This window comes from Zootoca vivipara, chromosome 16, assembly GCF_965207765.1.
Source record: "Zootoca vivipara chromosome 16, rZooViv2.hap1.1, whole genome shotgun sequence".
Lineage (NCBI taxonomy): Eukaryota > Metazoa > Chordata > Lepidosauria > Squamata > Lacertidae > Zootoca > Zootoca vivipara.
The window spans coordinates 36,691,369-36,713,669 of NC_142599.1; the positions used below are offsets into that span (position 1 = coordinate 36,691,369).

Here is a 22,301-nt window from a genome sequence, read left to right on the forward strand (position 1 = left end):
ACTCAAAAAGAGGAAGAAAAGATGCCCTGAGGTCTTTGAGGTGTTGATCTCATCTTTTCCAATTGACTTATAAAAATGTACACATATTGCTAATTGGAACACTTAGATTAAAAGGAATGACCTCTAGCAATAGAGCTCAGATGGTATAACCAACTAGGGAGCAATCATGCCCTGTTGAGTCACAATGGTGACGTTCAGCCACATGGGTCCAATGAAAAGGTCCATTCCCTTCTCTGGAGCATTTGAATTCATGAAGCCGTCCTTCTCAAGTGCCCTCTGGTGTGTGCTTGACAGGAGGTTTGCAATGTGATGAGCCTCAAATGCCTCTAATTATAGACCTTGGGAAAAGTCTCTTGAGGTGGAAGATGTGAACCAACACAACGAACATGGGATTGGGAGGTGGAAAGCGCAGCACATAGACATGTGCTTTGGGTAGCGATGAAGAATGTGTCCATTCATTGGCGGTGCCTCATTTCCTAGGGGCTGGGTGCTTAGTCCTGTATAAAACGATCCTCTTTCCCCAAGCTCTTCACTCATCCGCTTGAATCTCCATTGTGCTTCCAAGTTCCGACTGCTGTACCAGGTACGTTTGAATTTAATTGCCGGTTATTTGGATAGCATTAAACTTCTTACAGAAACCATATCCATAATTAGAGTTATTGGGTAGATTTACGAGAACTACCTGCAGGACAAGATCCATCAGGTTTTATTCTTTACTACTTTATTCCACTTCATTCCTTACAGAGATTTTTTTTGGGAGGAATGAATTTGCAAACAAATCCCTTTTTAGAATTCTGTTCCCTATTGTTAAATGTTCCCCAGATAGTGTGAATACTTTGTGAGGTTTTTTAACTGAATCTTCACCTAATTCTGGAAAGCTCTCATTGGCACTCCAGAATATTACACTTCAAGGTTTTTTTTAATAATCTTTTGAGTAACAGTATTACCATGTTGATGTGTGCTGGGCTCACAGGTCACGTCTGAAATAATAAGAGGGTTGTCAAGTATAGTTTCTATAACTGATAAATGGGATCCTCCTAATTGAGGGTCCTGGTTGCTCACGGACTCTCAGGGCACATCAAGTGTTAATTTAGTTGGAGGGGTGTAGCCCAAGCTCTAGCCATGGCCCTGGGATCACAGCAGGCTGTCTGAGCCAATCCCCTGGGGTAGCGCGATCCCAGGGGTTGATAAGAACGGCAGCGCGATGCAATTGGGGGCACTTGCTTTGCGCATAGCTGCCAAGTTATCCCTTTTTTTCAGGGATTTTCCCTTATGCTGAATAGGCTTCCTCGCGAGAAAAGGGAAAACTTGGCAGCTATGGCTTTGCGCTGCACTCCAGAATCAAGGTTTTCTTAAAATAATCTTTTGAGTAACAGTCTTACCATGTTGATGTGTGTTGGGCTCACAGGCCAGGGCTGAAATAACAACAGGGTTGTCAAGTATAGTTTCTATAACTGATAATTGTCAGGGAATTGGAATGTACTGAAGGCATAACGAGAGGAGAAAAATGTATTGTGTGTTTCTCCATGCATGCATGGATGTAAGTACTGCATGGTTTGATTACTGAAAGCAACTCTTCACTTCTTTTCAGCTCTGCTCCATCAAAATGGCCTGTTGTCAAAACAAGACTCAGTGTTGTTCCAAGTGTGGCTGCTCTCCTTGCTGCTGTTCCCAGACTCAGAGCTGTTCCAACTGTGGTTGCTCCCCTTGCTGCTGCCACAAGTCTAAATGCTGTTCCAAGTGTGGCTGCTCTCCATGCTGCTGCCACAAGTCTAAATGCTGTTCCAAGTGTGGCTGCTCCCCCTGCTGCTGCCACAAGGCTAAATGCTGTTCCAAATGTGGCTGCTCCCCTTGCTGCTGTTCCCAGAGTCAGAGCTGTTCCAAGTGTGGCTGCTCCCCTTGCTGCTGCCACAAGGCTAAATGCTGTTCCAAATGTGGCTGCTCTCCATGCTGCTGTTCCCAGAGTCAGAGCTGTTCCAAGTGTGGTTGCTCCCCCTGCTGCTGCCACAAGTCTAAATGCTGTTCCAAGTGTGGCTGCTCCCCTTGCTGCTGCCACAAGGCTAAATGCTGTTCCAAATGTGGCTGCTCTCCATGCTGCTGTTCCCAGAGTCAGAGCTGTTCCAAGTGTGGTTGCTCCCCCTGCTGCTGCCACAAGTCTAAATGCTGTTCCAAGTGTGGCTGCTCCCCCTGCTGCTGTTCCCAGTCTTGCTGTTCTAGATGTGGCTGCTCTCCCTGCTGTTGCCGCAAGTTGACCCGCTGCTCCAAATGTGGCTGCTCCCCCTGCTCTTGCTGTTCCCAGCCCCGCTGCTACTGCCCTCGCTGCTGCAACCAGTCCTGCTGCCCTCCGTGCTGCTGTTCCCGTTGTCGCCGCAGCCCCTGCTGCTCTTGCAATCAGTGTGGCTGTTCCCCCTGCTGCTGTTGCAACCAGAGTTGCTGCGTCCCCTGCTGCTGCAGCCAGACCTGCTGCTCTACTTACCAGTACAAGTGCTGAACTCTTTAGAAACTGCTAACGGGGCCTTCGGTGCAAAAACTAGAAAGTCAGCCCAGATCCTGGAAACAGAATCCGGGTTCCTGCTTAGAAGCTCAATACTCAGAATATTGGAATCAACATCAACACACACCAATATTTACATGCATGCTGGTTGCCTTCCTGTTGAGTGAGATGCCTCAGGCTTTGTCCCTGCCTCCTTCATGAAATTATTATTCTCTTCAAAACTCCTAAAAGTGCCTTGATATGTTCATAGAGTATATATGCTGTTCTATGTTTTCGTTTCGGTGTATTGGGTGTATTTTTCCTCTCTGTAGCTCTTCCTAATGTCCACTAATTAAATTTTGAATTCCTGGCATTTTCTTGTGTTGTTGGTTGAAAATCTTTAGTTGTGGGGTAGTGTCTGCTTTACATGTACAAGATCCCAGGTTCAAAACCCATCATGTTCAGGTGGGCCAGAGAATGTTCCAGCTCCAAAACCAATGGATTGATTCTGTATACAGCAACTTTCTATGTGCCTATCCAAAAGAACATTGGCTTGTTCATGGAGGATAAGGCCATCAGTGCTAACTCACCCTGATGACTGTGTTCCCCCTTCATTGTTGGGTCTCCTGACGTTCTCCAGCCCTTTTCACCATCTTCCTCAGTAGCCCTAAACCTTCAGTTCTGAGCTTTATAGTGAATGAACTGCTTCACCACACTCAATGATCCCAGTTACTGCTGTGGCTCATTCTGATGCTCTAGTTGACCAACATACTCCAGATATTTGTTACACAACTGTACCGTAGGCTCAGGATCATGTGCTGCCCATGTAATCAAGGCGTTGACCTTAAAATCCTTCAGTGGCATCTGGATTATGTGCTGACAATGTAACTCTCGAATCAGTTCTTTGATGTGTTGCTCACATAACTAAAGTGTTAGGTTATGTCTTCAACACCATATAACCGAAGAGTTGGCAGTATATGCTTTAATGAAGTGGTCAGGGAGAAACAGTTGCAACTGGATGGAAGAATGGGAAAGCTTCAGTGGACAGCAAGCAGGGTGCATTGCAGAAAATTTAGGAGAAAGTCATTGGCTGTCCAATAATGGTATTCTTTAGATTAGAGCCATTGACTTTAATGGGCCTATGTTATTCATGTCTATTAATTACAATGGGCATTCTCTGAGTAGGACTGACACCGAGTATAAACCAGTGAATTGCTGCTAACCAAGGGTGATTCAGAGTAAACCTCTGAAAAGACTTGCCCTAAGTTGGTAATATTGATTAATTTCAATGGGTTTGCTCTAAGTGAGAGTGTCAACATTGGTAGTGGTAGTAGTAGTAGTGCAATTTAATTGCTTCCCTTCACCCTAAGGTCCCAGGGTGGCTAACAACAATTAAAACACAGTAATTGCTTCATAACACAGATAGTAGCTTGATAACACAGTAAGTGTAGGTAATTAAAAAGGAGGATCTATTGCAAAAAAACAAAACAACAACAACAAAACACTAAACCAAACAGATAGCTCTGGGTGGCTTCAACAAAGCCTCCGGCATTCATTACTCAAGATGACCCTTCTGAAGACTCCTTCCGGAGTCGACAGAAGATATTGAATTTACGACCTTTGCGTCTCATTTTGCTTCCTATCAAGCACCCTCCCATTCACTGACTCTTCAGACTTAGGGGATCAGCTCCCACCTCTTCCTGCTCTGAGAGGCTCTCTCTGAGTTTGTTCGTGCCTTTTTGTGCTTCCTGCAAGCTTTGGCTGTGTTCTAGCCTGCCCTCAGCTGCTGACTTATCAGCCTACCCGTCAAGGTCAGGAAGAGCCAGAGTCTGCAGCTGCCGACTCTCCCCTGCCTGACTAACATCTAAGCCTCTTTGTTCCTAGCTGCTTTCTGCAGTTGGCTGCAAACCTTCACTTGGAGCTGGCTCATTCCTGACAGTAGCCTACTAGGCACTGGCTACTGACGGCGGTGATGGCAGGGGGTGGTGGTTCAGGAAAAAGAAGTATGATAAAAGTGCTAGAGGTTGTTTGGGCGATTCAATGATTTAATCTGAATTTAAACTAGAGTTAAGCTTGCTGGTGTCTCTGGTATCTTCTTTCTCTTACATCGTGGATGATGCCTGGAATTCTGAAGGTGTGAGCCTTTTGGTAACAGTTGGCTTTGCTTTATATTGTGCTGGAACATTATGCTGGAAACATACATTTCTGTTGCTGGAAACCACAGGAGGAGAGAGTGCTATTGTGCTCGAATCCTGCTTGCAATTATCCAATGGGCATTTGGCTGACTACTGTGAGATCAGGATGGTGAACTAGATGAACCCATTGGCCAGATCCAGCAGACTTTTCTTATAGTCTTAAGGTTTTATTTTTTGCAGTGGGGGTCTCAAAATAGAGTAAGAAAAAAAACCCTGAAGTTTTTGAGATGTTAACCTCATCTCTTTCTATTGACTTATTTTTTAAAATGTACAATTATTCTAATTACAGCACATGCATTCAGGGCCGGCCCTAAGGCAAGGCTGGGTGGTGCAATGCGCCATGGCGCCGGGCCACCAGGGGGCGGCACGCTGCAGCGCCTGCGTCAGCCGCACTGCGCCCGCCCCGCCAGACAGCCCGGCCGCCCTCCTGCTCGCCCTGCTCCTTGCCTCCCTCCCTCTTTTCCTCCACAAGTTCGAGTCCCGGCCTCAGCCTGGCGGGCCGGGTTGGGTCAGGGGCATGAGGAGGACAAGAGGCCGGGTGCTGTGGGCCAGAGGACAACCAGGCAGCCCGACCCACCCGCTGCAGCGCCCCTGAGCCCAGCCTATCCTCAGCGCCCGGCCCGCCCATGCCATGTACCTCCTCTGCGTCCACGGTGAGTTGGGGGGCGGTGGTGGAGGGACCTTTGCAAAACGGCACTCAATGTGGTTAAGACGGGCCTGCATGCGTTAGAACAGTGATGGCCAAACTTGGCCCCCCAGCTGTTTTGGGACTACAATTCCCATTATCCCTGACCATTGGTCCTGTTAGATAGTGATGATGGGAGTTATAGTCCTAAAACAGCTGGAGGGCCAAGTTTGGCCCTCACTGCATTAGAAGGAATGAGCGCAAGTAATGAACCTCGGATGTAGCAAATGTTCCTCTTCTCATTGCACCACATGCTGCTGGAACCAGTGTGATTGTTCCCCTTGCTGCTGTTGCAACCAGGGTGGCTGCTCTCTTTGCTGCTGTGGCTCCAACTCCTGCTGCTCTTCTGGTTGCAATTCTTTCCACACCAAGTGCTGAACTCCTTAGAAATTGCTAATGGCACTGCGGATGTATAAACCAACTTGGTAGCTCAGCACCTGGAAGCAAAATTCCACTGGCTGCTTGCCAACTCTACACCCGGAATGTCAGGAATATATGTATTTAAACTGCCTGGTTGTCTTTTCAGGCTCGTCTCGCTGAGTTCAATGCCTCATTGCTGAGTTCAATGTCCCTTCATCCTTTGTGAAACTGTTGATTAATTCCCAGCTTCAATCCCTGGCATGTCCAGGTAGGACAGAGAAAAAAAATCTATGTCTGAAACCCTGGGGAACTGAAAGCAGTTAGGGTGGAGACAGTACTAAGCTAAATGGGTTAGAGCAGTGGTTCCCAAATATTTGGGGACCACCACCTCCCTGATTCAAGAAACTCATCCCTGGTGCTCCCTGTAGCACCCAATAAAAGCCATTATTTAAAAAGCAGTTTGTGCAACCCATGAAATAAGATAACAAAATGAAACTCAAAACAGCAACAATCTATTGCACATTAATTCAATGAATGCTATTTATTTTAATTCAATTTTTTTTGATGAATTAGCTTTTCAAACATCTGATAGTTATTTACTTTTCCAAGGGTAAGGTATAAATTCTATTGATAATAGTCAAGAATAAGACACATTTCTCCAGAGGCCTACCTGTCAGGTATTATAGGCAGCGATATTCCACAAGACAAAGTCAACATTTTTCTATATGCTTCTTCAGCTTCTGGAGTGTTAATTGCAAACAATTAACAAACAATGTCTGGCAAATCTCACAGACATAATACGACAAAAATCGAAAGATAGGATTAAAAAACAATGGGAATGTTTAAATGATTATTTAAGAAAACGGACATGGGGAATAAAACTTGGTTATGTTTAGACTAACCTTGCAGGATGGGAAAAACAAGAGGATCAGGTTTCTCAGAACATTTATTTTGCTTGAAATATAATATATGACCAGAAGACAGGAAAATGGAAAGATAAAACGTAAACTACTGTGTTGAAAGTGGTGGAAGTATTCTACTAAGATAGGATTCCCCCCCCCCCTATAAATTTATTCTTTCAACTTTTATTCTTTTTTCTCTTTTCTTTTCTATTCTTTGCTATATCCTTGTGCTTTTTCTTTTGTTTCTTTCCCCCTATATTTTCTTTCTTTTTCTATTTCTTTTTCTCTTTGTTAGTTATGTAATGAATATGCTTTGCAATGGTTTTTGTAATACAATGTATTATATGTTTATGAAATAAAATAAAATAAAAAGAATAAGACTCATTTCTTTTTTAAAAAGTATATTTTTATTGGAGGTTTCTTAGTTTACAAAAATATGTGCCATGTCTCTTTTTTCAAGCTGCATTTTCTGCAGATAAGTTTCATTTGTTGTTAGACATTAGTGTTACATACAGTGTTAGGTTAGAAAGAAAAGAGGAGGAAAGAGGGAGAGGGGGAATGGTGAGTGGGGTGGGGTTGGGTGGCAATCTTCTATGCTTCTACTTAGTGTAGGTATGGTGTGATGTTAGAGGCAGGAATACCTTTTGTCTCTCCTATCTGGGCGCACCAGCTCTTTCTCCAAAGACCACTGGCTGCCCCCTCTCACGGGAGGACTAAGCTATATTCCCATGGCTCCAACTGAGTTCTGATAGACTGCCACCACCCAGTCCGGCCTTAGCCAGGCGACCTGGGACTAATATTTAACGTTATTCTGGTAGAGGGCTAAGCAACCAAGTACTGGAATTAGCAATGTGACTGAGGAAGGACCAAACCCGCAAAATACCTTTTAACTATTTATTATAAAAGATAGTTAAACAAACAGAATATAACAGTTCTCAAGGAAGGGATTACAAACTTAAAACAAAGAAGTGAGCTAACTTACTAATACGTACTTAGAAGAATATAGGAACCATAGCTGAGTCTTTCCATCCCGGCAAACTGCAGCAAAAGCCTTTAGCATTCTCAGGCTTTCAGAAGTAACAGAACAGACGACAAAGGCACACCTTCCAAGCCATGTTGCAGAACCAAGAATAACTTTCTCTTTTGGACTTAAATCCCCAACCTGCCTTGAGGCGTAACTTTGGTTCCACGTGGGGATTTAGGACAATTAACCAATGTACTTTAGCTTTTACTTTTGAATGGACCAATCACAAGGACAACGACCGTTCCCTTTGTCAATCAATTAGGGAGATTCTACAGATGTCCTGTGTTTACTCATTAATCACCCTGTAGAGCAATTAACTTCCTTGGTTCTCAGACACACCGGAGAACCCTTTCCTCCCTAACTGCTTATCGCAGGAATGTGAAATTTACCAGCTGCAAAGCTGCGGCTTTTTACACTGAATCAAAGGGCAAGAGAAGGGTGAGAAAATCCTCCTTTTGAGTTTCCCAGCCGGGTTTCTCTCCAAAACCAAAGTCCCATCAGGCTTTGCAATCTCCCATCATACTTTGCAAGAACCAGTGATAGAAGCACATATAATATAATGACATATGGGGTTTTGTGTCAACGTCACTTGTGTGGATTCTCTTACCCACGTAATGTAGTGGTTAAGAGCGGTGGACTCATAATCTGGTGAATTGGGTTCGCTTCCCCACTCCTCCACATGCAGCTGCTGGGTGACCTTGAGCTAGTCACACTTCTCTGAAGTCTCTCAGCCTCACTCACCTCACAGAGTGTTTGTTGTGAGGGAGGAAGGGGAAGGAGATTGTTATCCGCTTTGAGACTCCTTAAGGAGAGTGAAAAGCAGGATATCAAGTCCAAACTACTACTACTACTACTATTCTTCTTCTTCTTCTTCTTCTTCTTCTTCTTCTTCTTCTTCTTCTTCTTCTTCTTCTTCTTCTTCTTCTTCTTCTTCTTCTTCTTCTTCTTCTTCTTCTTCTTCTTCTTCTTCTTCTTCTTCTTCTTCTTCTTCTTCTTCTTCTTCTTCTTCTTCTTCTTCTTCTTCTTCCCGCTTGCTGTATTTCTTTGGTGGTGAAAGAGGTTGGGGTGGCTTAGGGTGGATTGGTTGCCTTTGGTTTGTTGTAGTGAGATTTGGTATTTTTTGGGGGGTGGTGGTGGTTTTGGTGTGTGTTTGTGTGTGTGTGTGTGTGTGGATCAGATTCATTAGACTGATTTATATGCTGTCGGTGGATTCTTAATAAGACACATTTCTGTATTATTTCCACTGTTATTGTTGTCATTATCATTGGATGCTAGCCTATTAGGGTAAATTGGGCAGTGCCCCATCAACCCTGTTTGCCTTCAGTCTTATTTACACACAGTTCTTACATTATAATATGGATTTTCCTCTTCCTTAAGTCCCGATCACTATATTTTTTTAAAAAAATTCCCAGTGACTGAATCAAGAGCTTGTGTCCATCACATCACATCCACAACCAGGTTGCAGAAGGTGAGCTGGTATTTTATGATGACCACAAAATGCTTCAAATGATTATGTGGCCCATAATCACGTCACTAAGAGTCCACATGAATCACTCCTATACTTCACACTTGGCCCTAGCCTTTTCCAAATTTTCATCCAATTTGGATGCATAATGCAAGAAGTGCGCAAGAGAAGGTCATAGAAAAGAACCATGGCAATCAATGGCGAGTAACAGTCAAATAGGTGTAGGAGAAACGGATGCTATTGAAAGAGTGTCATTCAGGTCATACCAGAGCTTAGAAAGTTAATTTTGAAAAGGATTTAGTTTTGGTTGAGTTTCAACGTGTCCCAAAAGCCACTAATCCCAGTTAACATTCATCCCTTGACAAAACCAACTAAGCTGGTTAGGTCTATAGATGGACTACAACCCTCATCATCCTGAGCCAGCCTAGGCAATGGTCAGGGATGATGGGAGTTGTATTACAAACAATATTTGGGGGACTCAAGGTTGAAGAACGCTGCTTTAACAAATGAAAAATCCCCCAACATGATTGCACATATTTTTGTAAATCAATAAAATCTTTAATAAATAAAAAACACACTGGCTAATTAGATCCAAAAAAGTATTATTTGGGCAGATACGGAAAGTACTACAACAGATTGAAAGCAGCATAACACTGGACATTATACTTAAGCACAGTATTACAAAATGTAATGAAAAGACCCATTTTTTCATGAACCTATTACATTGTTTTCTATGTATTATTTTATAATAGGTAAGTGGGATCATTACTGCTATAACCAGAGGTTTTTTCTTTCCTCAAATCATACACATATATCATTATGGAAAATGATTAGTTATTAATTATTATTTTTTCTGTTCTTTTTTTCTTTTTCTTTTTCTAGTTTTTGTTTTTTATTCTTTTTGAGGGGGGATTAAGTGTGGATAGATGGTGGGATGGATACTCACTTGCATCTCTCCTGCCAACCTGGAGTCTCTTGGTGGCAGAGGGGGGTTCCGGGAGTGGGAGGGAGGGGTGGGAAGAAATTCAATCATAAAAAGGAACCACTGTCGACTGCCCGCTTTTCGGGGGATCCTCTTGTGGGAGGAGAGGGCCCGTGGAGGGTGGACAGAAGTAGGTGGAAAATTGGTTATGTATTTTTATGTATGTTCTTTTATTATGTAAAATCAATAAAATATAATTTTAAAAAAATCAAATCATACACATATAGTAGGTGATACGTTTTTCCAATTGTTAGCAGATGATTTTATCTATTTGTTGGGGAGGAAAACACTGCAGTAATCAACATCCATTATCTTAAAACCGTCCTTTGCATATGAATACATAAAAAGGGAGGTGCCCTGCTCCTTTTGGTGACAGCCGACTTGACCTCAGGTGGCTCTGACACACAGGTGCTCTGATGATACAGTGAACCTGTGAACATCTTCCCAAGCCTATGGATGCTGGAGGAACGTGAGATTCCAAAGAAAAAACTCAAAAGAGGGGGGAAAGGTGCCCTGAGGTCTTTGTGGTGTTGATCTCATCTTTTCCTATTGACTTATAAAAATGTACACACATTGCTAATTGGAACACTTAGATTAAAAGGAATGACCTCTAGCAATAGAGCTCAGATGGTATAACCAACTAGGGAGCAATCATGCCCTGTTGAGTCACAATGGTGACGTTCAGCCGCATGGGTCCAATGAAAAGGTCCATTCCCTTCTCTGGAGCATTTGAATTCATGAAGCCGTCCTTCTCAAGTGCCCTCTGGTGTGTGCTTGACAGGAGGTTTGCAATGTGATGAGCCTCAAATGCCTCTAATTATAGACCTTGGGGAAAGTCTCTTGAGGTGGAAGATGTGAACCAACACAACGAACATGGGATTGGGAGGTGGAAAGCGCAGCACATAGACATGTGCTTTGGGTAGCGATGAAGAATGTGTCCATTCATTGGCGGTGCCTCATTTCCTAGGGGCTGGGTGCTTAGTCCTGTATAAAACGATCCTCTTTCCCCAAGCTCTTCACTCATCCGCTTGAATCTCCATTGTGCTTCCAAGTTCCGACTGCTGTACAAGGTACGTTTGAATTTAATTGCCGGTTATTTGGATAGCCTTAAACTTCTTACAGAAACCATATCCATAATTAGAGTTATTGGGTAGATTTACGGGAACTACCTGCAGGACAAGATCCATCAGGTTTTCTTCTTTACAACTTTATTCCACTTCACTCCTTACAGAGATTTTTTTTTAATAATAGAAGGAATGAATTTGAAAATAATAATAATAATAATCCTTTTCAGAATTTCGTTCCTTATTTTCAGTTGTTCTTCAGATATTATGTCATTTAGCATTTTGGTTAAATGTTCGCCTAATGCTGGATCTCTCTCGTTGGGATCCCAGACTAATAGACTTCAAGTTTCTATAATATATTGAGTTCTGTCTTACCATGTTGATATGTATTGGGCTCACAGGCCATGGCTGAAATAACAACAGAGTTGTCAAGTATAGTTTCTATAACTGATAATTGTCAGGGAATTGGAATGTACTGAAGGCATAACGAGAAGATAAAAATGTATTGTGTCTTTCTCCATGCATGCATGGATGTGAGTACAGCATGGTTTGATTACTGAAACCAACTCTTCACTTTTTTTCAGCTCTGCTCCATCAAAATGGCCTGTTGTCAAAACAAGACTCAGTGTTGTTCCAAGTGTGGCTGCTCTCCTTGCTGCTGTTCACAGACTCAGAGCTGTTCCAAGTGTGGCTGCTCCCCCTGCTGCTGCCACAAGGCTAAATGCTGTTCCAAGTGTGGTTGCTCCCCCTGCTGCTGCCACAAGGCTAAATGCTGTTCCAAGTGTGGTTGCTCCCCTTGCTGCTGCCACAAGGCTAAATGCTGTTCCAAGTGTGGCTGCTCCCCATGCTGCTGTTCCCAGAGCCAGAGCTGTTCCAAGTGTGGTTGCTCCCCCTGCTGCTGCCACAAGGCTAAATGCTGTTCCAAGTGTGGCTGTTCCCCTTGCTGCTGTTCCCAGTCTTGCTGTTCTAGATGTGGCTGCACTCCCTGCTGTTGTCGCAAGTTGACCTGCTGCTCCAAGTGTGGCTGCTCCCCCTGCTGTTGCCGTTCCCAGCCCCGCTGCTACTGCCCTCGCTGCTGCAACCAGTCCTGCTGCTCTCCGTGCTGCTGTTCCCGTTGTCGCCGCAGCCCCTGCTGCTGTTGCAATCAGTGTGGCTCTTCCCCCTGCTGCTGTTGCAACCAGAGTTGCTGCGTCCCCTGCTGCTGCGGCCAGACCTGCTGCTCTACTTACCAGTACAAGTGCTGAAACTGCTAACAGGGCCTTGGATTTGAAAAACAACAGCTGCATGTCAGCCCAGATCTTGGCAGCAAAACCCAGCATTCTGCTTGCTAGCTCAACACTCAGAATGTAGGGATGAACGTCACCACAAACCCCATACTCAAAGACATGCCAGTTGCCTTCCTGTTGAGAGAGATGCCTCAAGCTTTGTCCCTGCCTCCTTCATGAAATTTAAGATTATTCTCTTTAAAACATATTGGAAACCCCTAAAAGTGCCTTGATATGTTCATGAAATATGTATGGTGTTCTATGTTTTCCTTTCAGTGTATTGGGTGGTTTTTTTTTTCCCTTTCTCTAGCTTTTCCCAATGTCCACTAATAAAATTCTGAATTCCTGGCAGTATCTTGTGTTGTTGATCATTGGCCTAACCTTGCCAGCTCTTCATATCTTCTGGCTTTAAAGCCATCTTCCTGATCTGAGAGTTTTCTGCATTCAATGCAACATTCCCTCGTGCTTGCTAGCAGATCACGCATTTAGCAGGAGCATAGCTGTCAACTTCCGGATTGGAAAATAAGGGATCAGCAGCCTCACCCAGCGGCGCGGCACCGGAAATTGGTTCTGTGCATGTCCAGACATGTGCAGAAGCGATTTCTGGTGCCCAGACATGGGCAGAGCTGCACCGGAAATCAGTTCTGTGCATGCCCAGGCATGTGCAGAGGCGATTTCCGGCAGCGCTCGGCAAGTGAGCCAGCAGCCGGACAAGGCATTTTACCGGGCGGCGGCTGGCTGCTCGCTCGCAGGGGGGGGGGCAAGTGGAGCCTCCCTGGCCAGCAGGGAGGGAGATGAACTGCTTGCTTCCTTATCCGGGAAATTTACGGGATATCTAGCAATCTGGGATAGCAGCGGGAAACAGATTGAAATGAGGGAGTTTCCCGCAAAAAACGGGAGGGTTGACAGCTATGAGCAGGAGTCCAGATGCAGTAAGGTCCAACCCTGCATACTCAATGTGCCTCTCAGTTTGATTATTGTTTCTTTATTTCACCCTGCTATTCATCTAACTAACTCTTGATGGTGTATTCCTCATTTTTTTCTGCGACAGAGAAATCAAGGTGATCTATGAATACAGGTTTCCCCAGTTTATAGTAAATATTCTAGCCATTTACTTTTTTTAAAAAACATACAAAAGCAATAAAAGAAAAACAAAAACAAAACAAAAACAAAAATATAAAAATACAAAAAAAGATGAAAAGAAAAAAAGAAGGAAAAACATCTTATTTATAACCTTTAACATAACAATATCATTCTGGACTGCCCCGACTCCCCCCACTCTGGGTCCCTTATAATAACCATATAAGCAATGTTCTGTAACTCTGCTATTTTCCTTTACACATTACAATTTTATCATTTTTATTACACCACTATCCATGTCTAATCTTACCCACTTTCCCAATATTTTATCTTAAATTTCTTCCCTTAGTTTAATATTTTACCAAAAATGCAATTATTATTCAAATCTTGAAATTCTATTCTCCTTTCTTAATTATCTATATTTAGAACCATCCCCCCTTTTGCTGGAGCCAAATTTCCCAGACATTTCAGTGAATTCCTAATGTCAAGCCAGTTTCAGACCATTTAAATCCATCCATTACAATACCCCTTTAAAAATCACCTCATTCCCACACTTTCCCCCCAAACCCCCCAAATTTGATTCCAGATCTTCTGTCGTCTCTTCCATGCTGCCCAACCCACTTCCACTGTCTTTGCAATGTTCTTTAATTCTGTGGAAAGAAACCAGTCCTTTGCAGTGTCCAATTCCAGACCAACTTCCATTTCTCCACTTTTTCTACCCAGTACCCAGTGCAGACTTTGGACTCCCTCTCTCACTAGGAGTCCAACAGTATACACTGTTTCTTTTTTGAGGCCTCCTTGTATCAAGCCAAAGTCCTGTTCCACATCTCTCACTTGCGGAACAATGTATCCTTCGTCTTTTTCCTCTTCTTCCAATATTTGTGTTTGGGCATCTTGCAAGTCTTCTTTATTCATTAAAATCATTCCTTTCTCAAATCCATTTTTTGCATCAAAACAGTCATTTCTCTCTCTCCACAATTTATTAGCCTCTCTCAGTTGCTTGTTATTCTCATCCAATTCCTGTTTAATCTCCAACAGTAACGCAGAAATCCTTTGCCAAGCCAAGTCTTGTGATGGTGTTGTTATGGCTACAGCCATCTTTGATATCTCAAATTTCATATTAGTCCAGCAGGTTGTATGGCCGGAAATGGCAGGGATCAGATTTCTTCTTCTCTAACGCCATTTTTAAGTCCAAACTGGATATATTCTTCCTTTAACACCATTTTCCCAAATAGTTTCTAAAGTCTTAATCACTACATTTGATATTTTTTAAACATTCTTTATTATTGCCATATTCTAAATACCATTCACTGACCCATCCGGAAACCCGGGTCCAGCTTCCAGAGGGACTTTCTTTTATTAAATTGTCGTTTTGCAGGATCCACCACTTAATCAATCCTCTCCCCTGTGCATGCTACAAAGGAGGGTTTTTAAGTCCACTTTCTGGTAAATTCAATGTATCCCACTTTATCAACTTAGGGTTGTTTCATTGCTTCACAGTCTCTCGGAGGGGGGTAATCAACTCCCTTTTTAAATCACCCCCTGCAGCCAATTCTAATTTTTCCCCCGATATTTTTTTCCGTAGACAGCTTTTTGCTGTCAGGTTCGAATATAAATTCCTTACTTGAAAGAAGGAAGGAATCCACCGCTCTCCGCTGTCGGCACGTAGCTTCACTTTGCGAGGGTGATGATTTCACTCAAAATGGCCCCCGCCACTTCCACTCAGACTCTCTCCACTCAGACTCGTCCCCAGGACACTCTACCTAGGGCTCTTTTGGGGAGGTGTGGCGCTATCACACCTCCCCCCCCCCTCACGGAGCTGGGTTGCCTCGGAGCTCGAGGCAAACCCCGTCGATTACAGCGCTTGCGGTGGCCGGAAGTGACCTATTCTAGCCATTTACACCCCTAAGGTCTTTACAACATAAAATATACATCTAGGTATATATCTTCTCTCATATATATATATATATATATATATATATATATATATATATATATGATAACTTCTCTCTCTCTCTCTCTCACACACACACACAATATATATATATATATATATATATATATATATATATATATATATATATATATAGTGTTTGTGTGTAAAGCAGGCATCCCCAAACTGTGGCCCTCCAGATGTTTTGGCCTACAACTCCCATGATCCCTAGCTAACAGGACCAGTGGTCAGAGATGATGGGGATTGTAGTCCAAAACATCTGGAGGGCCGGAGTTTGGGGATGCCTGGTGTAAAGTTATCATCACACAGCCTCCATTGGAAGATTTGTACTGCTGGATTCGCTTGACATCAGGCTTGGATAGGGGAGCAAAAATGAAGGCAGGTTGCACAACAGTTTAATCCACAGTATAGTGGCTATTGCAGGGGCCAGGAAACCTTTTCAGCAGGAGCCGGTCCACTGTCCCTCAGACCTTGTGAGGTGCTGGACTATATTTTGAAGAAGAAGAAATGAACAAATTCCTATGCACCACAAATAACCCAGAGATGTATTTTAAATAAAAGGACACATTCTACTCATGTAAAAACACGCTGATTCCCGGACCGTCCGTGGGCCGGATTTAGAAGGCGATTGGGCCGGATCCAGCCCCTGGGCCTTAGTTTGCCTACCCAGAGGCTATTGAGTAATGAGATACGAAAGTATTCAGGGAATTTGGAACAGGGTTGGAAAGGGACAGTTGTTGTTTTTAAAATAAAATCAAAATACAAGAAGAAATAACAGAGTTGAGCACAACATAGTTAACCGAAAACCTCGCACAATGGAGCTTTGCCCAACTGCCTCCTTGCTATTCTGAAACCTTGTTTTAAAGCACCAGTTTGCTGTTTCAGCAGGTTTCCGTAGAAAGCCTCTCCAACCACCTTTGCAGCTTACTGGGTGGGTTTCACAACCAACTGTCCCTTGGCTTGCCAACGGAGACTGTTCCACCACATCTGCCTTCTTCTCTTTTTTATCAAAAATGTTTTTATTACTTTTACATATAATCACATTATATCCTCTTATTATAACTCTTTGGCTCAACAGAGCCTAACAACTTCCCGCCCGCCCGCCTAATGGTTTACAAAATTAACTTTTGCATCCTTGCATCCTTCCTCTCCTATTCTTGTTATATCATTACCTAAAGTATTAAATTACTCCACCTGAATAAGTATCCATTTCATCTTACAAATCTTCAGGTAACCCTGCTAGTGATGTTAATTGCTTACAGTTGTCTTTTAATTATAATATAAATTTATTCCAGTCTTTTTGGAATGTCCGATCTTGTTGGTTCTGGGTTCTTCCCGTCAGCTTTGCCTGTTCCGCAAAGCCCATCAGCTTCATCTGCCACTCTTCTTTTGTTGGTACTTTGTGTTGCTTCTGTTTTGGGGCTCAGAAATTCTTGTCGCAGTTGTTGCATATAAGAACAATTTTTTTATCTTGTCTTTGTATCTCTTTTGTATCTCATTCCAGGCCTTACCAGCCTTTCTTGCCATCTTCCTCAGTAGCTCTTAGCTTCAGTTTTGAGCTTTCCAGTGAATAATCTGTTCTACCACACTCCATGATCCCAGTTATGGCCATGACTCATTATCGTGCTCTAGCTCAGTGTTTCTCAACCAGTGTGCCTCCAGATGTTTTGGGACTACAACTCCCATCATTCCTGACCACTGGTCTTGCTAGCTAGGGATGATGGGAGTTGTAGTCCCAAAACATCTGGAGGCACACTGGTTGAGAAACACTGCTCTAGCTGACCAACATACTCCAGGTATTTGTCATTCAACCGAACTGTAGGCTGAGAATCATGTGTTGGCCACGTAACCAAGGCGTTCACCTCATAATCCTTCAGTGGCATTTGATTTATGGGCTGCCAATATAACTCTGGAATAGGTTCTTAGATGTGTTGCTCAAATAACTAAAGGATTGGCCATTCAAATCTATGGTAACGCCTGGGTTATGTGTTCATCAACACACAACCAAAGAGTTGGTCATATACATTTTAATGAAGTGGTCAGGAAGAAATAGATGCAACTGGGTGGAAGGAACAGAAAGTTTCAGTAGACACCAAACAGGGTGCGTTACAAAACATTTGGGTGATAGACATTGGCTGTCCAAAAGTAGTCTTTTTCAGATTAGACCCATTGACTTTAATCGGCCTATGTTATTCATGTCTATTAATTTCAATGGGAAAACTCTGAGTAGGACTGACACAGACTATAACCCAGTGGACTGCTGCTGACAAAGGCCCACTCAGAGTAAACCCATTGAAATGAATTGACTTAAATTAGCAACATTGATTAATTTCAATATGTCTGCTCTAAGTGGTCATTTTAACATTTCAAAACTTGGCTTCTTTCCCCCTCTTTCTGCAGTTTTTTTAAATTTTAAATTTATTTTTAATATGAATATCATTTATTCATCTACTTTAAAGATATACTCTTAAGAAACTGCAGGTTATGACAATAATCCTGCCAATGTTCTTACTTTTTACAATTTATCTGTAAATATTCAATAAACCATTTCCATTCTTTTAATAAAAAGTTTATTACCTTGATTTCCAGTTATTTTAAACATATTTTTCAATTAATTAACCTTATTACAAGACCACCACGTCTGATAAAAAGAACATTCTTTCCCTCTACATTTCCAGCACTTATTTGATTTAGATTTATACATTTTTGCCAATTTACTCGGTGTTAGATACCATCAATGTATCATTTTCATATAATTATCTCTTAGACCATAACATGCCGTAAATTTTGTATCCTTATTCCACAATCATTCCCATGCTTCCATGTCTATACTATGACCAATATCTATTGCCCAATGTATCATTGAGGATTTTACTTGCTCATCATTTGTCTCCTATTCCAATAATATTTTATACATTTTAGACAGCACTTTTACATTACATTCCAATAGGTCTCTTTCTAGTTGTGATATTTGTTCCCCAAACCATCATATCACATATTTATTAAATACTACATTAAAATGAGGATATTGTATCCACATGGAGACCCACTGAAGTTGATAGACGTAACTAATTTAGCAGGGGTGGATATGGCTAATATCTTCTTCGTCTTCTTTGGCAATCACTCATAGCTGAGTAAGATTGTCTTCCATAATCATGGTTTTAATAATGAGTCCTTAAGTGACTGCGGAGACCAATTCTGGATCCACACATCCTTCCACAGTGGGGACATTGGTTTCCGGGCAGGAGTTGATCACGGTGAGGGTTTGCCAAGTGTGCCTTCCTCTTAGCAAGTTTCTCCCTTGCATCCTGAGTTCGAGTGTCTTCAAAACCCCTTACACCTTTGGTAAAGGCTGTTCTCCAATTGGAGCACTCACAGGCAAGTGTTTCCCAATTGTTGGTGTTTAAACTACATTTTTTAATATTTGCCTTGAGACAGTCTTTAAACCTCTTTTGTTGACCACCAGCATTACGCTTTCCATTTTTTAAGTTCAGAATAGAGTATTTGCTTTATATGGCACCCTGAGCAAGGACAAAATCTGGTGCCCGCTTCTAAATATTTCTTCTTCTCACAACAATTCAATCATTTATCATTTTGCAACTCTCTTGGCTCAGCGCCCTGTGCAGAGGAGCCACCAACACAGAACTAGATTCAGCACTGGACTTAGATTCTTTTATTTCCACAGTTCTGCTCTCTATATAACTTAGTTGTCTACAATTCTATGTGTTCATCATGTAACCAAAGGTTCAGGCACATAACCCCTACATTCTTAAACCTACATTGAACATGCTCTTTACTCTTATCCAGAGGGAAGACACGAGACAGTGAGAAACACAAAATTCTGTTGCATTAAATGTCCTGAAAATGTGTTATTGAGTGGATCTACATGCTCCCCATTCTTACCCAGAGGGAAGAGATTTAAAACGCCACATATATTTGTGAAAGCAGATAAGGATATGAGTCTTTTGGTAGCAGCTGGCATTTTCTTGTATGATGCAGAACGTAACGCAGGCCCTCTGATGGTACAGTGAGAAACACAAAAATCTATTGCTGGAGCCCCCAGGAGGAGAGGGTCCTATTGTGCTTGAATCCTGCTTGCATGTTTCCCATGGGCAGATCTGGTTGACCACTGTGAGAACTAGATAGTGGACTGGATGAGCCATTGAGTTGACCCAGTAGATTCTTCTTACATTTTTATGGTATCATTTTGGGGTGGGGAGAGGGCACAGAAGAGAAGGAAAAAATACCCTGATACCTTTGAGATGTTGAACTCATTTTCCCATTTTGACGTATAAAACTGAACATGTATTGCTAATTACAGCACCTAGATTAAAAGGAATTTATGAGCTCAAGCAATGAAGCTCAGGTGGAATAACAAACTATTGAGCAATCCTGCGCTGTTGTGTCATGGGGACGTTCAGCCACATGGATCCAATGAGAAGGTCCATTCCGTTCTTGCCAGTGTTGCTATTCAATAAACCACACTTCTGAAGTTACCTCCGCAGAGTGCGTGCGATGTGAGGTTTATAGCGTGATAAGCATCAAATGCCGCCTAATTACAGACCTTGGGGAAATGCTCTCATAGTACAAGATGTGGATAAACTCAACGAATATGTGATTGGTAGAGAGTGGATGCAACACATAGACATGTGCTTTGAGTAGCAATGAAGCATGTGTCCATTCATTGGTGGTGCTTCATTTTCAAGGAGGCAGGGCTCTTGGAGCTCTACAAAAGGAACCTCTGTCTCTGAGCTCTTCACTCGTTGACTTGAATCTCCATTGAGCTGACAAGTTCTGACTGCTGTACAAGGTAAGTTGAATTCAATTGCTGGGAAACTGATAATTTAGGTAGCTTAGAATGTCTTCCAGAACTCTAGTCCTGAAATTTGTGTTATTGGGTGGCTCTACCAAAAATACTTGAAGGATCAGATCCATCCGGCTGTCTACTTTACTGCTTGATTTTTGATGTGCTCTTTGCTGTGATTGAGAACCATACATTTCTGATGGCAACTATTTAAATCTTCTGAGACTATTCAGATAATTTCTGAATATTGACCTAATACTGGATAGGCCAAACTCAAGGAAGTGTGAAATCCATGGGATCGTTCTGAGGGCTTTGTTCTGGATCTATTCAGATTTTGAGTTTAAAGGGGCAGATTAAAGTTGATACTGGACTTGGGCAGATTGGGTCGAATTATCCTTTGATTGTTCTGGATGAAGCCAATTGCATAAGGAGCAATCTAGAGCTGCAAAGGGAATTGCATATCTGAAAACATTTGAGGGTTGGTATGCAACATTCTTTGAATGCATCGGAAAGCAAGTAGACATATCTGAAGGCTTCCTAAATAATATGGAACAGACTGAAAGGGTTAAGTTGCTCAGGTTTCCGATTCAGAGGGAGTGGGGAGGGAATCACATTCAAACTATTGATTTTGATTGCATATTAAAACATCAAGTGATGAACATTGGGAATGTTCAATAAAGAAGATATATGTAGGCTATTTCATTTCTTCCTTCAGTTGAAAAAGCTAAAATATTATATGAACATAATAAATTTAATTATAAATTATTGAATAATAGAACGAGCAATTATAAAATAAATAATAATAATGAGGCTGAACTGTAATGAAAGGAGCCTGAAGAGAAAAGAACTTTAGGAAAATAATTATTTCCAAGACGTACACATATTGAACAATGCATATTGAACATACCGTGGTTTGATTACACAAAATCCTTATTTGTTTCTTTCAGCTTCATTCCCTCAAAATGTCCTGTTGTGGAGGCCAGCGTTCCTACTGTTCCAGATGTGGCAGCTCTCCCTGCTGCTGCCAAAGCCGTCAAATCTGTTCCAGATGTGGCTGCTCTCCCTGCTGCTGCCGGGGGCATAGCTGCTGTTCCAGATGTGGCTGGTCTCCCTGCTGCTGCCGGGGGCGTAGTTGCTGTTCCAGATGTGGCTGCTCTCCCTGCTGCTGCCGGGGGCGCAGCTGCTGTTCCAGATGTGGCTGCTCCCCATGTTGCTGCTGTAGCCGGGGCTATTGCAACCAGTCTCGCTATACTTGGCAGCCGTACAGGTTCTGAGCACTTTAGAAATGGTTAACTGGGCTCTGGATCTGAAGCTTGATAGCAATCCTAACACCCAGAAGCGAAAGCCAGCTGGCTGTTTGCCAGCCCAAAACCTGAGATATTGAGATCAATGTCAAAAAATATATATTTAATGTCTGCTTGTTGCCTTCCTGAGTTAACCTCACAGTTAGACGCCTCCAGCTTCATTCCTGTATCCCCCCCATGGAACTGAAATTCTTCAATCGGTCTCAAAAATCCAGATGAAAGAGTATTTTTTTCTGCAAATAGGTGGTGCTTTCATTTTCTCCGCGGTGTCTGGGATATGAATGAATAAATCTGAATTCGTGGCAATGCCTTGTGATGTTGGTCTGGTCTGTCTTCTATGAAATCACCACCCATCCATTCACAACCATCATTATTTATTAAATTTGTATACTGTCCTTCACCCAAAGATCACAGGGTAGTTCACAACATAAAAACACAAACTGAAAACACAAAATACATAATAAAACAAAGAAGAGTAAAATAAAGCGGTAACACACATACATACACACACACACACATGCAGAGAGAAAGAGAGAGAGAGAGAAGACCATAGAATGTTAATCATACAAACATCTGGTTAAAGAGATATTATCATTTATTAAATTTCAGTGGGTCTCCTCTTTGTTGTCAACTGAGTTTTGCCAACTCAGGAAATGACCAACAGTGCTCCTTGTACTGTTGGTCTGGTCTATTTCCCATGAAATCAGCACCTATTCATCATCATCATCATCATCATCATCATCA

The 22,301-nt window shown here is 42.4% G+C and overlaps 1 protein-coding gene and 1 long non-coding RNA gene across 2 annotated transcripts; both read left to right on the forward strand.

The window, feature by feature from the left end:
- Positions 1–363: 363 nt before the first annotated feature.
- On the forward strand, positions 364–2,839 carry LOC148683190 (uncharacterized). Its single transcript, XM_088659376.1, has 2 exons — positions 364–583; positions 1,592–2,839. The coding sequence occupies exon 2, from the start codon at positions 1,607–1,609 to the stop codon at positions 2,489–2,491; it is 885 nt and encodes a 294-aa protein (XP_088515502.1). The 5' UTR covers positions 364–583; positions 1,592–1,606; the 3' UTR covers positions 2,492–2,839.
- Positions 2,840–20,124: 17,285 nt separating this feature from the next.
- Positions 20,125–21,863, forward strand: LOC148683191 (uncharacterized). Its single transcript, XR_015947410.1, has 2 exons — positions 20,125–20,259; positions 21,201–21,863. It is a non-coding gene; the product is annotated as an uncharacterized LOC148683191 (long non-coding RNA).
- Positions 21,864–22,301: the final 438 nt, after the last annotated feature.